Genomic DNA, 11,432 nt, shown 5'->3' with positions numbered 1-11,432 from the left:
CATTCTTATGGGGTTCCGAGAGAGAGAGAGAGAGAGAGAGAGAGAGAGAGAGAGAGAGAGAGAGAGAGAGAGTGAGAGAGTGAGAGAGTGAGAGAGAGAGAGTGAGAGAGAGTGTGTGTGTGTGTGTGTGTCTCTCAAATAAGGGGTATGTTTTGTTTGTTTGTTTGTTTGATTTATTTATTTATTGGGGGGAAAGCTATGAATAGACCTGGCAACCCGTTAATTTGTTTCAGTTTCGTTTCTCGCTTTTTGTTGTTAGCCTACGACCACAGCTCTTTGAGAAACAGCTGGTTACAGAAATGTTTCAGGATGACTCAGAAATCAAAAGCAGAAGGCTTCAGATTACATCTCAGCACCGAGAGAGAGAGAGAGACAGTAAGTGAATTGTCACAAGTCATTTATGTAAAAAACAAAACAAAACTGGACAAGTCACAAAGCAGTGACATCACCATACTTAATGTACAATATAGCATCTCCTTTAACAAACATGACAGACACATTAATAAACAATATCTACATTCCAAACATTTTCCCTCTGCTGGGAATAAGTTAGCCTATACAGTGATCTCCCATTATTCACATGGATACATTTGTAAAACTGTAGCATATATGAAAATGCACAAAGAGTTTGACCAGGCTATCAGAGACAAAAGCAAAAGGACAAAAGCTCACACACACAAACTCTGGAGAGCTGGTGACAGAACAGGTTTCTAATGACAGACTGACAGCAGACAGGAGGAGAGTTTACAGACAACAATAAAATTAAAGAGTGGATGAATATCTGTGGGTGCTTCATACAAATAAATAAACTTTTTTTTTTTTTTTTAAAGTGGACAGAGAGTTGGCTCTCAGGAAAAATTCATTCAAGCTAAAGAAAGTGGACATTGCCCTCTTTCTCATTCAGAGTTAAAATATGAACTCCTGAAGAAATTAGTGCATGTGAACACAAAGACAGCTGTTGTCCACTAACCTCTCCCCGCTTTTAGTGTGAGCATAAATAGATGCATTTGCTGAGATCAGTCCTGCTGGCCCATTCATACATCTATTACATTATCAGCACGTGGATCTTCTGTCTCCATGACAGATCTATACAGTGAAATTACCATATGCATGTGTTTTGTTCCTTCACAGTAAATGTATAACATTCTGAATGTGCAGTGTATGTGAGAGGTTAGAAAAATTAAATAAAAATGCAGTTTTGTTTCATTAACTCATGACTGCCAATGGCAGGAAAACACAGCAAATATGTCTCCTCATATGCCACACAGGGTGAGATCCTATATGCTAAAATGTGATGGAAATACCCCCTGGTAGCCCAGCCCCGTTGATTTTCATGCTGTCAGCCCGGTGTTTTTTCTTGGTTAATTGTTCTTTAGGTTGATAATTAATGATCTATAATCTATGTTCAGGAGGTAAGCATCCCTTGGAGTAAGGGGTAGGAGGTTGTCATTCAGACTGTCATTGTCAGAGTGCAGTCTTTGCCCTCTTAAAGGTGTGGCTGGTTTGTATTTGCTATTGGCAACTCAGAAGAAGAGCTTTTTGGAAGAGCTGAAGCTCTGCTGGTCTTTTCCTATTATGGCAGGTGTGCTAGGACCTTGAACATTGGGGGCACTGCAACATGGGACCTGTCTTTGATTTCTTATAATGAAAAGAACAAGAGAAAAGATGTGTTCATACTGGGGCATTCCCACTGAGCTGTAAACATGATGAAACAGGCATATGGAATAGCAGATGTGCCTGCATTCTTCAGGTGTCGTCTGTCACTCAACCAGGGGTGCGGCCACCTCCTGGAGAGCAATGTGGGGTGTCCCATCTGTGTAATCTGTGCAGCGGCATCTTGGGGAACACCCTGTACATTTGTGAGGTTCTGTCAGCCTGTGGATTCACGTTACCAGCCACTGGTTGACTAGAAGTTGTCTGTTCCTCTTGATGCTGCTTTAAGTCATCCACTTTGTTTACTGCCACTGGCAGTAAGGAAGAAGTAAAACAGTACAGAAGTTGGATGACTGTGGTTCTGTGAAACCCAAGATGATTGCCAGTCATGCTGGTCACTTGGAAAATTTCAGCATGAGAAGTTTCATAGAGCTCATATGTAGCCTACCAAGTTATTTATAGTGCATATGCACAGGTAGCCTACACATCATGCATATGATTTTGTTTATATAAGATTTCAACACGTGCAGACTATGAGGAGACATTTTGTTTACTGCCACCGGCAGTGATCCTAGAATTCATAAAACTATAGTTACCTTTGTAACTTCTGTTTTCTGTGGAAAATTGACAAAATTCATGATTACATATGCTGGCAAAACGGTACAGATAGCCACATGATGTAGGAATGATGGCAGTTTGATGATGAAGAAAGTGCAGAGTATTTTCAGGGTTTGATATCAGAGAAGCTTGTGTAGGTCTCACTGCAGCTAGATGATGTGCTGAGGTTCCCAGAGCCACTGCCTTCTGTTTGAAACACAGCCACATTGAGGAGTTAATGCATGTGTAACAAATGCATGTTGGATTTTGACATGATTTATTTGGGACTGTTTCTTAGAATACCTGAGCTGGTGAGAGACTGACAAGACTTTGATTTTCCAATGAGGTTGATAAGATTAGCAGCAGGAATCCAACCCTCCTTAGATGTGTTTAAGTTACGCACAAGCCTAGACACAAAAGTATAGTTAAACCAATGCTTCTAAATTATAGATTTTTTTATTAGTTCACATAGATAATATAAGGTTGTAACCTCACCACTGTCCATCGTCCCCCTCCTTGACCAGCTGCACTACATCTCCGCTCTTCACAGAGAGCTCTTGAGCGCCACCGATCTCATACTCAGCCGTGACGGTGTATTTTCCAGCACACTGTTCATAGTCAAGATAAGAGACGGATTCAAGAGAAATTCAGCAATCTTTCCAGATCATGAGTAACACGTTAAGATAATTCCATAAATGGATTTCCATTAATGTCACACAATACAAAAAACAATTGCATGCCTTCAGTTACCATAGGCTCTTCCAAACCTCCAAAATCATGTTTCATGCGTGTTGAATTGTCTCTTCTTCACTTTACACTACAGTTTTAGATCTATTAGAAAGTAATGGCTTTATGACAGTTCTGAAGTCATTCTGTGACAGCTCAGATTAATAAGACTCAGCAGTAATTGATATCAGAGTTTTGACAAAAGGTTAGCAAGAGTTGAAATCAGCTTTAAGCTTTCAGCTGTTTGTGGAAGTCTTTCTTCTGAATTTATCAGTATTGGAAAGCAGCAGCATCCTCCTACGAGCACAACAGTGGCAACTTTATCAAGTACTTATAAAGTTACAGTTTTAAACTGTTACTATTAACTAAAGTGTACAGCAATACTTTTCTACAATGGCAGAAAGACTTGCACACATTATATGGTAAATGGCCTGTATTTATATAGCGCTTTTAATAGTCCCTAAGGACCCCAAAGCGCTCTACATATGCAGTCATCCACCCATTCACACACACATTCACACACTGGTGATGGCAAGCTACATTGTAGCCACAGCCACCCTGGGCGCACTGACAGAGGCGAGGCTACCGGACACTGGCGCCACCGGGCCCTCTGACCACCACCAGTAGGCAACGGGTGAAGTGTCTTGCCCAAGGACACAACGACCGAGACTGTCCAAGCCGGGGCTCGAACCGGCAACCTTCTGATTACAAGGCCTATATAATACAGGGAGTGCAGAATTATTAGGCAAATGAGTATTTTGTCCACATCATCCTCTTCATGCATGTTGTCTTACTCCAAGCTGTATAGGCTCGAAAGCCTACTACCAATGAAGCATATTAGGTGATGTGCATCTCTGTAATGAGAAGGGGTGTGGTCTAATGACATCAACACCCTATATCAGCTGTGCATAATCATTAGGCAACGTCCTTTCCTTTGGCAAAATGGGTCAAAAGAAGGACTTGACAGGCTCAGAAAAGTCAAAAATAGTGAGATATCTTGCAGAGGGATGCAGCAGTCTCAAAATTGCAAAGCTTCTGAAGCGTGATCATCGAACAATCAAGCGTTTCATTCAAATAGTCAACAGGGTCGCAAGAAGCGTGTGGAAAAACCAAGGCGCAAAATAACTGCCCATGAACTGAGAAAAGTCAAGCGTGCAGCTGCCAAGATGCCACTTGCCACCAGTTTGGCCATATTTCAGAGCTGCAACATCACTGGAGTGCCCAAAAGCACAAGGTGTGCAATACTCAGAGACATGGCCAAGGTAAGAAAGGCTGAAAGACGACCACCACTGAACAAGACACACAAGCTGAAACGTCAAGACTGGGCCAAGAAATATCTCAAGACGGATTTTTCTAAGGTTTTATGGACTGATGAAATGAGAGTGAGTCTTGATGGGCCAGATGGATGGGCCCGTGGCTGGATTGGTAAAGGGCAGAGAGCTCCAGTCCGACTCAGACGCCAGCGAGGTGGAGGTGGAGTACTGGTTTGGGCTGGTATCATCAAAGATGAGCTTGTGGGGCCTTTTCGGGTTGAGGATGGAGTCAAGCTCAACTCCCAGTCCTACTGCCAGTTTCTGGAAGACACCTTCTTCAAGCAGTGGTACAGGAAGAAGTCTGCATCCTTCAAGAAAAACATGATTTTCATGCAGGACAATGCTCCATCACACGCGTCCAAGTACTCCACAGCGTGGCTGGCAAGAAAGGGTATAAAAGAAGAAAAACTAATGACATGGCCACCTTGTTCACCTGATCTGAACCCCATTGAGAACCTGTGGTCCATCATCAAATGTGAGATTTACAAGGAGGGAAAACAGTACACCTCTCTGAACAGTGTCTGGGAGGCTGTGGTTGCTGCTGCACGCAATGTTGATGGTGAACAGATCAAAACACTGACAGAATCCATGGATGGCAGGCTTTTGAGTGTCCTTGCAAAGAAAGGTGGCTATATTGGTCGCTGTTTTGTTTTTGTTTTGTTTTTGAATGTCAGAAATGTATATTTGTGAATGTGGAGATGTTATATTGGTGTCACTGGTAAAAATAAATAATTGAAATGGGTATATATTTGTTTTTTGTTAAGTTGCCTAATAATTATGCACAGTAATAGTCACCTGAACACACAGATATCCCCCTAAAATAGCTAAAACTAAAAACAAACTAAAAACTACTTCCAAAAACATTCAGCTTTGATATTAATGAGTTTTTTGGGTTCATTGAGAACATGGTTGTTGTTCAATAATAAAATTATTCCTCAAAAATACAACTTGCCTAATAATTCTGCACTCCCTATATAGCACGAATACTGGGAATCGTTCCATCACTGTTGTCTGAAGCTATGAGCAACACTGACATAAAAGTGTATTCTATTTCTGCTGGCAGTGTTATGGTACCAACAATGATATCAAATGTCTGAAAACTTTGAATGTAACCTTAGATATAAATACTGGATACCATAGCACCAACACTGTGATTACAAGCCTGCTATCTGTTAGTCATACACAGTGACTCACCAGCTTCTTGCCATTTTCATCTTCTGGGTCAGAGTTAAGAGGATCTTCAGCGCTGGAGTAGCCGTCATGTTCCCCTGAGGCATCGAGTGACAGGGAGGCTTTATTCCAGCCTGAACAGAAGAGGCAAAAAACAAAACAAAACAGGTGCTTAGTTTGCAGCAACATTCAGCCTCAGCTACTGTCAAACATGTACGTGACCTGAAGGGAGAGTGATGAGTATGGAAGAACCACGATAAGGTCCCCATTGTTAGAACAAAAGTGGCTAAAATCAGGAATCCCAGATTACACAATCAGATCCACAACTATGCACTACAGAAAAACTCCAAGATGGTGGAGACTGGCATGCAACTTCATATTTTAAACTTTCTTCAAACAGAGGTATAAAGTGGGCAGGCAAACATGCCTCTGTGTCAGAGGGTATTCTATGATTTTCTCTGCACTTGAAGGGGATGTGGAAAAGACAAACGCGCTGCCTTTAAAAGGTTCATAGCAGTGAAACACCCTGACACAGCCAGCTGTGGCAGGTTAGTGCCAATATACCTCTCCACTTTGTCTGTAAGAGACTAGAGGTGCTGAACCACCTGGCTCTGGTCAGGTGGAGGGCTGGAGGACCTGCATCTGAGGGACAGGAGGCAATGGAAACACAGCTAGTCACTTTTCCTGCTGTAGCTGCAGCCAACCAAACCTGTGTAAGACCTTGGATGTATTCAAGCATTATGGAAAACAACTAACCCAGCAAGGAGGCTATGCAGTGGCTGAACATTACCTTTAAAGCCAAATGGTGTGGGATCACTCTGGCGTTTCGTCTTGTGATCTGGGCTGGTGGGAGATCCTGGGGAAAAAAAGTAAAAAGAAGAGATGAGGTTGAAAGTTAAATCAAGAAAGACATAATTATCAAAAAGTAATATTCAACAGGCCTATTTTCATGAAAGGAATGAAGGAAAGGTATAAAGGAGGCATAGAAAACAGCACTTTCTCAGCTCAGACTAATAAAACAAACAAAAGTCAACTAATACAGAGGTAGAAAAGTAACTCTAACTAAAACAGCACCTGCAAAAAGTAGCTGAACTCTGCAAGATTTCAGAATAGAAGCTGCTGCCATAGAAAAAGTGCTTCAGCAACACAGAGGCCGCTCACGGGAGACATTTTGACATGTTACAGTATGCAGGTGTAAGGTTTTTGCACTTCTGTGGTTCTGATATTCTGCATGCTGATTTATTCTGTTTACCCTGACATAACTTTCAACACCTGCTCAGATTCACATGCTTTTCTTAACAAAGTCAAAATGTCAACTGTGCAAATGCCATTACATTGGATGAAATAAAACTGGGGTCTAGAGCTGTGCGATACCTGATGATGGGAAGACTGTCATGGGCAATGTAAAACTTTTGTCATCAGTACTTGAGGGCTCTGTGGAGGGAAGCATGCAGCATTTCTGACTAAAAGGCTTTAATAAAATCCCCCAGATACTTTCTCCAGACTGAGCAACAGTCACACACTCATGTCTTTGTGGTAAAAGTGAAAAGAGTGCTGTCAGAAGTTAGCTTTACCCAGAAGTTGTGACAAAGTCAGGAAATAGGTTAAAAACATAATTGTATATGATCTATGATGATTTATAGCAATAACTTCCTGCAAACTCACTTGAGCCTGATTATTTCTTGTCCTAAAGACATGAGAGTGATCCAGCTTCTAACTGATGTAATATTAGTGTCTTAAGATGATTAAACAAAAATGTATTGCGTCACACTAAATGGAAAAATCCTTTTTTTGTTTCACAGATGCAGAAGATGACATATCAGGTGGATAATGGAAAATCTCTGGCTTGCAGTTACCTTTCTGAGCTTTGAGGTTACTGAAGCCCTGTAAAGTAAAGCGCTTTTTAGCCACAGCAGCTCTGTCTGAGGTCGGGCTTGTCACACCCTCATCTGACTCAGACGGAAAGCAAGGAGACAAGACAGACGGACAAAAAGAATTAAGGAAGAAGGTAAGTTGGGTTAAGAGGGAATCAATACGGAGGGAAAATGGAACTTGATTCATTGGGAAATGAGAAGTTAAGACACGAACCAATCATAAGAAGTGGGAAAGCACAGAGGTAGGGTAAAACAGTTGACGCAACACATGCATTGCAAATGTTACAGTTAAAATTTAACAAGAAACAAGGCGGGTATCCCTCGTGCGCTCTTCACTCACCTTTCCCTGCAGCCTTTACAGAAGAGGAGGAATTGACATCAGGACTGCAGGACTCAGCTTTCTTCTCTTCTCCCTTTTTAATGCTCTTCTGGCCTGTCTTGAATGGGCTGCAAGTGGAGAAGAGAGCAACATGAGAAGCTTCAACAATTTCTGAAAGAACTGGCCCAGATTATTAAAAGTTTACAAAGGGCAATCACATGGAAAATGTTCGTAACACCAGTGAGAGAAAGTAAATGAGGTGGGGAGTTCGGACTTACCTGAGACTTACGGTTCCAGTGGGAACAGGTGGAGCATGGGTGGCCTGATCTGGTGCCCTCTGCTGGCTTGCTTCTGAATGACACAAATGAGAGAAAAACAGCGATGCTGGAACATCACTTCAGCTAAGGCACAAGTTATAGAAAAACTTTCATAATGGCTTTCATAATACATGAATGTACCTCTGCATTCCTCCAGCTGGGTCGTCAGGACCTTCCTGATCTCATTTACCCAAGTGGTTTTGACTTCAGCCGTTGGTGCCTGAGACAAAAAGGATGTACACCCCTCAAAATCTAACCATTATCAGAGTATTTGCTCAGTAGTTGTTCTTTATTAGTCTTTGTTTATTTACCTGAACAATATAGACTTCTTCTCTGGAGTTGCACCAAATTTCAAACTTTTTGTTGTCTCCTTTTGCATTCTCAGTGATGCCCACGGCTCTCATCTGTTCAATAAACAGTGAAGAGAAATATGCATCTTTGTTACCACATCAGTAAAAAAAAGAATCAAATGCAATTTGCAACCTTAGATGGGCTCACATTCAAGGACTGCTTGAAGCTGTATGAAGGAGCTTTCTCATAACCTTCCCCGTTCTCCTCTCTCCTCTTGCAGAAGAGCAGGGCCTTCTCGTGGAGGAAGAGGTGTCTCTGCATGGGCTTGAAACGGGCCAGATCCTTAACCTTGGCATGGCCTTTCTTGTGCTCGGTCCACACACTGAATGACCCTTGCATAAGCAGTTTACCCAGCTCACTCAGATTACCCTGAGAAATGAATGGGTTGAAGGGAAGAGATACTTTAATTTAAAAACAAAAACACGCTGGATATGCTCTAAAATAGTTTACAGATGCCCAAGTTTGACTTTCACACACCTCAGTCTTTATGCCAAATGTAGCTCTCTTTTGTGCTGTATGCCAGAGTTATCTGAAGTGTCACGATTATGACAAATATATCTTTCTAAATAATTTATATATACACTTGTAAGTGGCTGCCAAGTTTTAACAGGCGCAAGAGCAGAACACTTGTCTAATTTATCCTAATTTCAAAGCTCTCACGTCACTTATCATCATGTTTCCATCTGCTAGATGAAAGTAACAGTGGAATTCAAAAGGAGTTTCACCTTTCTGGACCTTTATATCTCAAATGATCTGTTAACATTTGATCCTTTGACATCAAGGAAGTCGAAGGATCATGTCAGCTCTTTTCTCCCAACAGTTTTCACAGTTTGCACATTATTTTTGAGTGTTACAGATTTGCATATCTGGGCCACAGATATGTTGTTGCAGTGCAGTTCTTTAATGTTTTAAATATCACAAAATATGTAGACTTTCTTACTCGAGTCTTTGTTTGAACTGATTTTACATTTTGATTTAAAAAAAAAGAGCTTTCAGTTTTGCTTCATGGATTGTAAAAAGCTCTATTATATCATTTAAAAGAACAATTTCACCTCAGAACCTATCTGACGTCCATGACATGTCAGTGACATACACTAAAGTATTGGCTGGCAACTGTTATTCCTTGAATTCAGGTGTTAACAGTCCCATTGCCACAGGTGTAGCCTATAAAATCAAGCACCTAGCCATGCAGTCTCAGTCTACCTTCACAGATATTTGGGCACCTTTGCAGCAGGCCAGTTTGTGAAATTTCTTCCCTTCTAGATATTTAACTATAAACTGTAGGTTATGGTGGCTCTGAGAGTCCATGTAGTGGATGCCAAGCATCTGTTAGGTGACTGATAAACTCTGCGCCTGTTTAATGTCTCACCTCAAATCCTGTAATGGCGATAAGGTGCATGGAGTCATTGACAGCCTTGAGGATCCCCACGATGGAGGTCAGCGCATCCTGCAGGTCATCAGCCCCTTCACAGCCCTTACTGTACTTCAGCATTTCCTGAAGTTAGAAAAAACCGAAGAAACAGCTCATAGCAACCACACGAAAACAGAAAAAAACAGTTGTAGAGTCTGTTTGATTTGTGGCCAACAGATAGATTCACACCTTCAGTAGCAGCTGGTACTTGGTAATCCTCTGAACCGGCTTCAGGAGATATGAATCTAAACCCAGTTTATGCTCCAGCTTTTTCTGGCATTCCTGATGTAATAAAAAGAAAATGATGTCAAATAAAACATTAACACCTTTTTACTCTGCCCACCTGAGCGTAAATCTCTTTTGAGCTACTGTATCTCACTGAAAAGTTACCAAGTTAAACACATTTGAGTTGTTATATAATGCTGTGTTTTTCAAATATTATAGCTTTTAATTTCCCACTGGATGCTGGAAAAATCAGTTTGCAATTTTTGGTAACTAGGCAACTGAATTTAAGTATTTATACAAATGAGTTTTTAAAAATATTTTTTGGGAGGTTGTTATTTCCCCAAGCAATGAAATGTTAAATGGGTTAGGCTAACACAAATGTGCTGACGGCTGATTTGTTCACCTGGAAGAAGGCGCAGTCTGAGCACTGCCTCCACAGGCTCTCAGAGCGAGGTTTGTTGTGACAGTACTTCTCATAGATCTGCAGGTCTGTCATCTGAGGGGAAAGCAATGAAAAAGATTTGTACAGCACAGTCCCTTCCTTCAGTAAAATTTGTTGTGTGCCTCTCGGCTATCTCACCCTTTACTCACCCTCTCTAAGAAGCATCTACCAACCAACTCTGGGCAGTCTGTGTACTGCTCCAACTCCCTCAGAAAAGTTCTGGTAAAACAAAAAAAAAAAATAAAAAAGATTTTGAATGTGTTTATTGGCCTTTATGTCCAACACAGGACAGATATGATCAGTGACCACCAGATGGCGCTCCGTTACCTTTTGTGAAAGTGGTAAATTTCCGGCATGTTGCCAAACAAAACCTCCTTTTTGTTCTGCAAAGGCGCAGGGATAAGGTGAGACATTGCTGGATTATCCATCTCAGAGGCGTATCCCTGAAACAAACCAACAAAAGCACAATATGAAATACCCAGAGCAGGAAAAACAGAGAGCGCAGAAAACCTTCTGTGGAGTGATTCTACACCTGTAAGACACAGAGCAGCTCCTCCACGTAAGCCCTCTCAGTTTCCAGCAGCTCGTTCATAACATGTCTGCAGAAAGGCAAAGGCAGAGAGATCAAGTAAGGGGTTTGGTGTACTCAGATAGCTGCACGGAGCTTTAGATCCCCAGATAACCCTTTTCACACAGCCCATCTGCTGTGTAATTTGATTACAGATGAAAGAGTTAGTGTTGATCCCTCACCGCCTGAGCACTGCCAGGTTCTCCTCCTCCTCTGACAGAGAGGTATGTCTGCTGCTACTGTATTCGTTCTTCAGTTGGCCATTTCCCTAAAAAAAAAGGGGGGAACATTGGATATGGAACAGACTCCAAAGTCTTCAGAAAACACTTGTACAACAGTTTACAAACAGAATCTTGAGTCTCACTTTTTCACAGTTGCCGGAGTCTGTCTCTGAGCATTTCTTCTCCAGCTTTGCTCTGCGTGCTGGGGATGTGAAAATACAGGGATGATTTTCAACTTATTAAAC

The 11,432-nt window shown here is 41.6% G+C and overlaps 1 protein-coding gene across 4 annotated transcripts in view; it reads right to left on the bottom strand.

The window, feature by feature from the left end:
• Positions 1-380: 380 nt before the first annotated feature.
• mcf2lb (mcf.2 cell line derived transforming sequence-like b) overlaps positions 381-11,432 on the bottom strand; it is a 51,623-nt gene continuing 40,571 nt past the window's right edge. For 3 of the 4 annotated variants that reach the window (XM_080902788.1, XM_080902789.1, XM_080902786.1), the window contains exons 14-32: positions 11,331-11,389; positions 11,149-11,234; positions 10,931-10,997; positions 10,726-10,841; positions 10,548-10,617; positions 10,360-10,452; positions 9,921-10,013; positions 9,690-9,815; positions 8,468-8,689; positions 8,281-8,373; positions 8,111-8,189; positions 7,931-8,003; positions 7,674-7,780; positions 6,250-6,315; positions 6,024-6,101; positions 5,484-5,593; positions 2,746-2,858; positions 2,554-2,657; positions 381-2,457 (exon numbers count right to left, since the gene is read on the bottom strand). In XM_080902788.1, the coding sequence (XP_080758914.1) occupies positions 2,378-2,457; positions 2,554-2,657; positions 2,746-2,858; positions 5,484-5,593; positions 6,024-6,101; positions 6,250-6,315; positions 7,674-7,780; positions 7,931-8,003; positions 8,111-8,189; positions 8,281-8,373; positions 8,468-8,689; positions 9,690-9,815; positions 9,921-10,013; positions 10,360-10,452; positions 10,548-10,617; positions 10,726-10,841; positions 10,931-10,997; positions 11,149-11,234; positions 11,331-11,389 (1,835 nt within the window). In that variant the 3' untranslated portion in view covers positions 381-2,377. The remainder of the gene's footprint in view (positions 2,458-2,553; positions 2,658-2,745; positions 2,859-5,483; positions 5,594-6,023; positions 6,102-6,249; positions 6,316-7,673; positions 7,781-7,930; positions 8,004-8,110; positions 8,190-8,280; positions 8,374-8,467; positions 8,690-9,689; positions 9,816-9,920; positions 10,014-10,359; positions 10,453-10,547; positions 10,618-10,725; positions 10,842-10,930; positions 10,998-11,148; positions 11,235-11,330; positions 11,390-11,432) is intronic. The other variant, XM_080902787.1, reaches the window with a different exon arrangement.

This window comes from Rhamphochromis sp. 'chilingali' (assembly GCF_963969265.1).
Source record: "Rhamphochromis sp. 'chilingali' genome assembly, chromosome: 14".
NCBI classification, from domain to species: domain Eukaryota; kingdom Metazoa; phylum Chordata; class Actinopteri; order Cichliformes; family Cichlidae; genus Rhamphochromis; species Rhamphochromis sp. 'chilingali'.
Note: the sequence above shows the minus strand (reverse complement) of the source record. Positions and strands in the feature narration are given on the sequence as shown.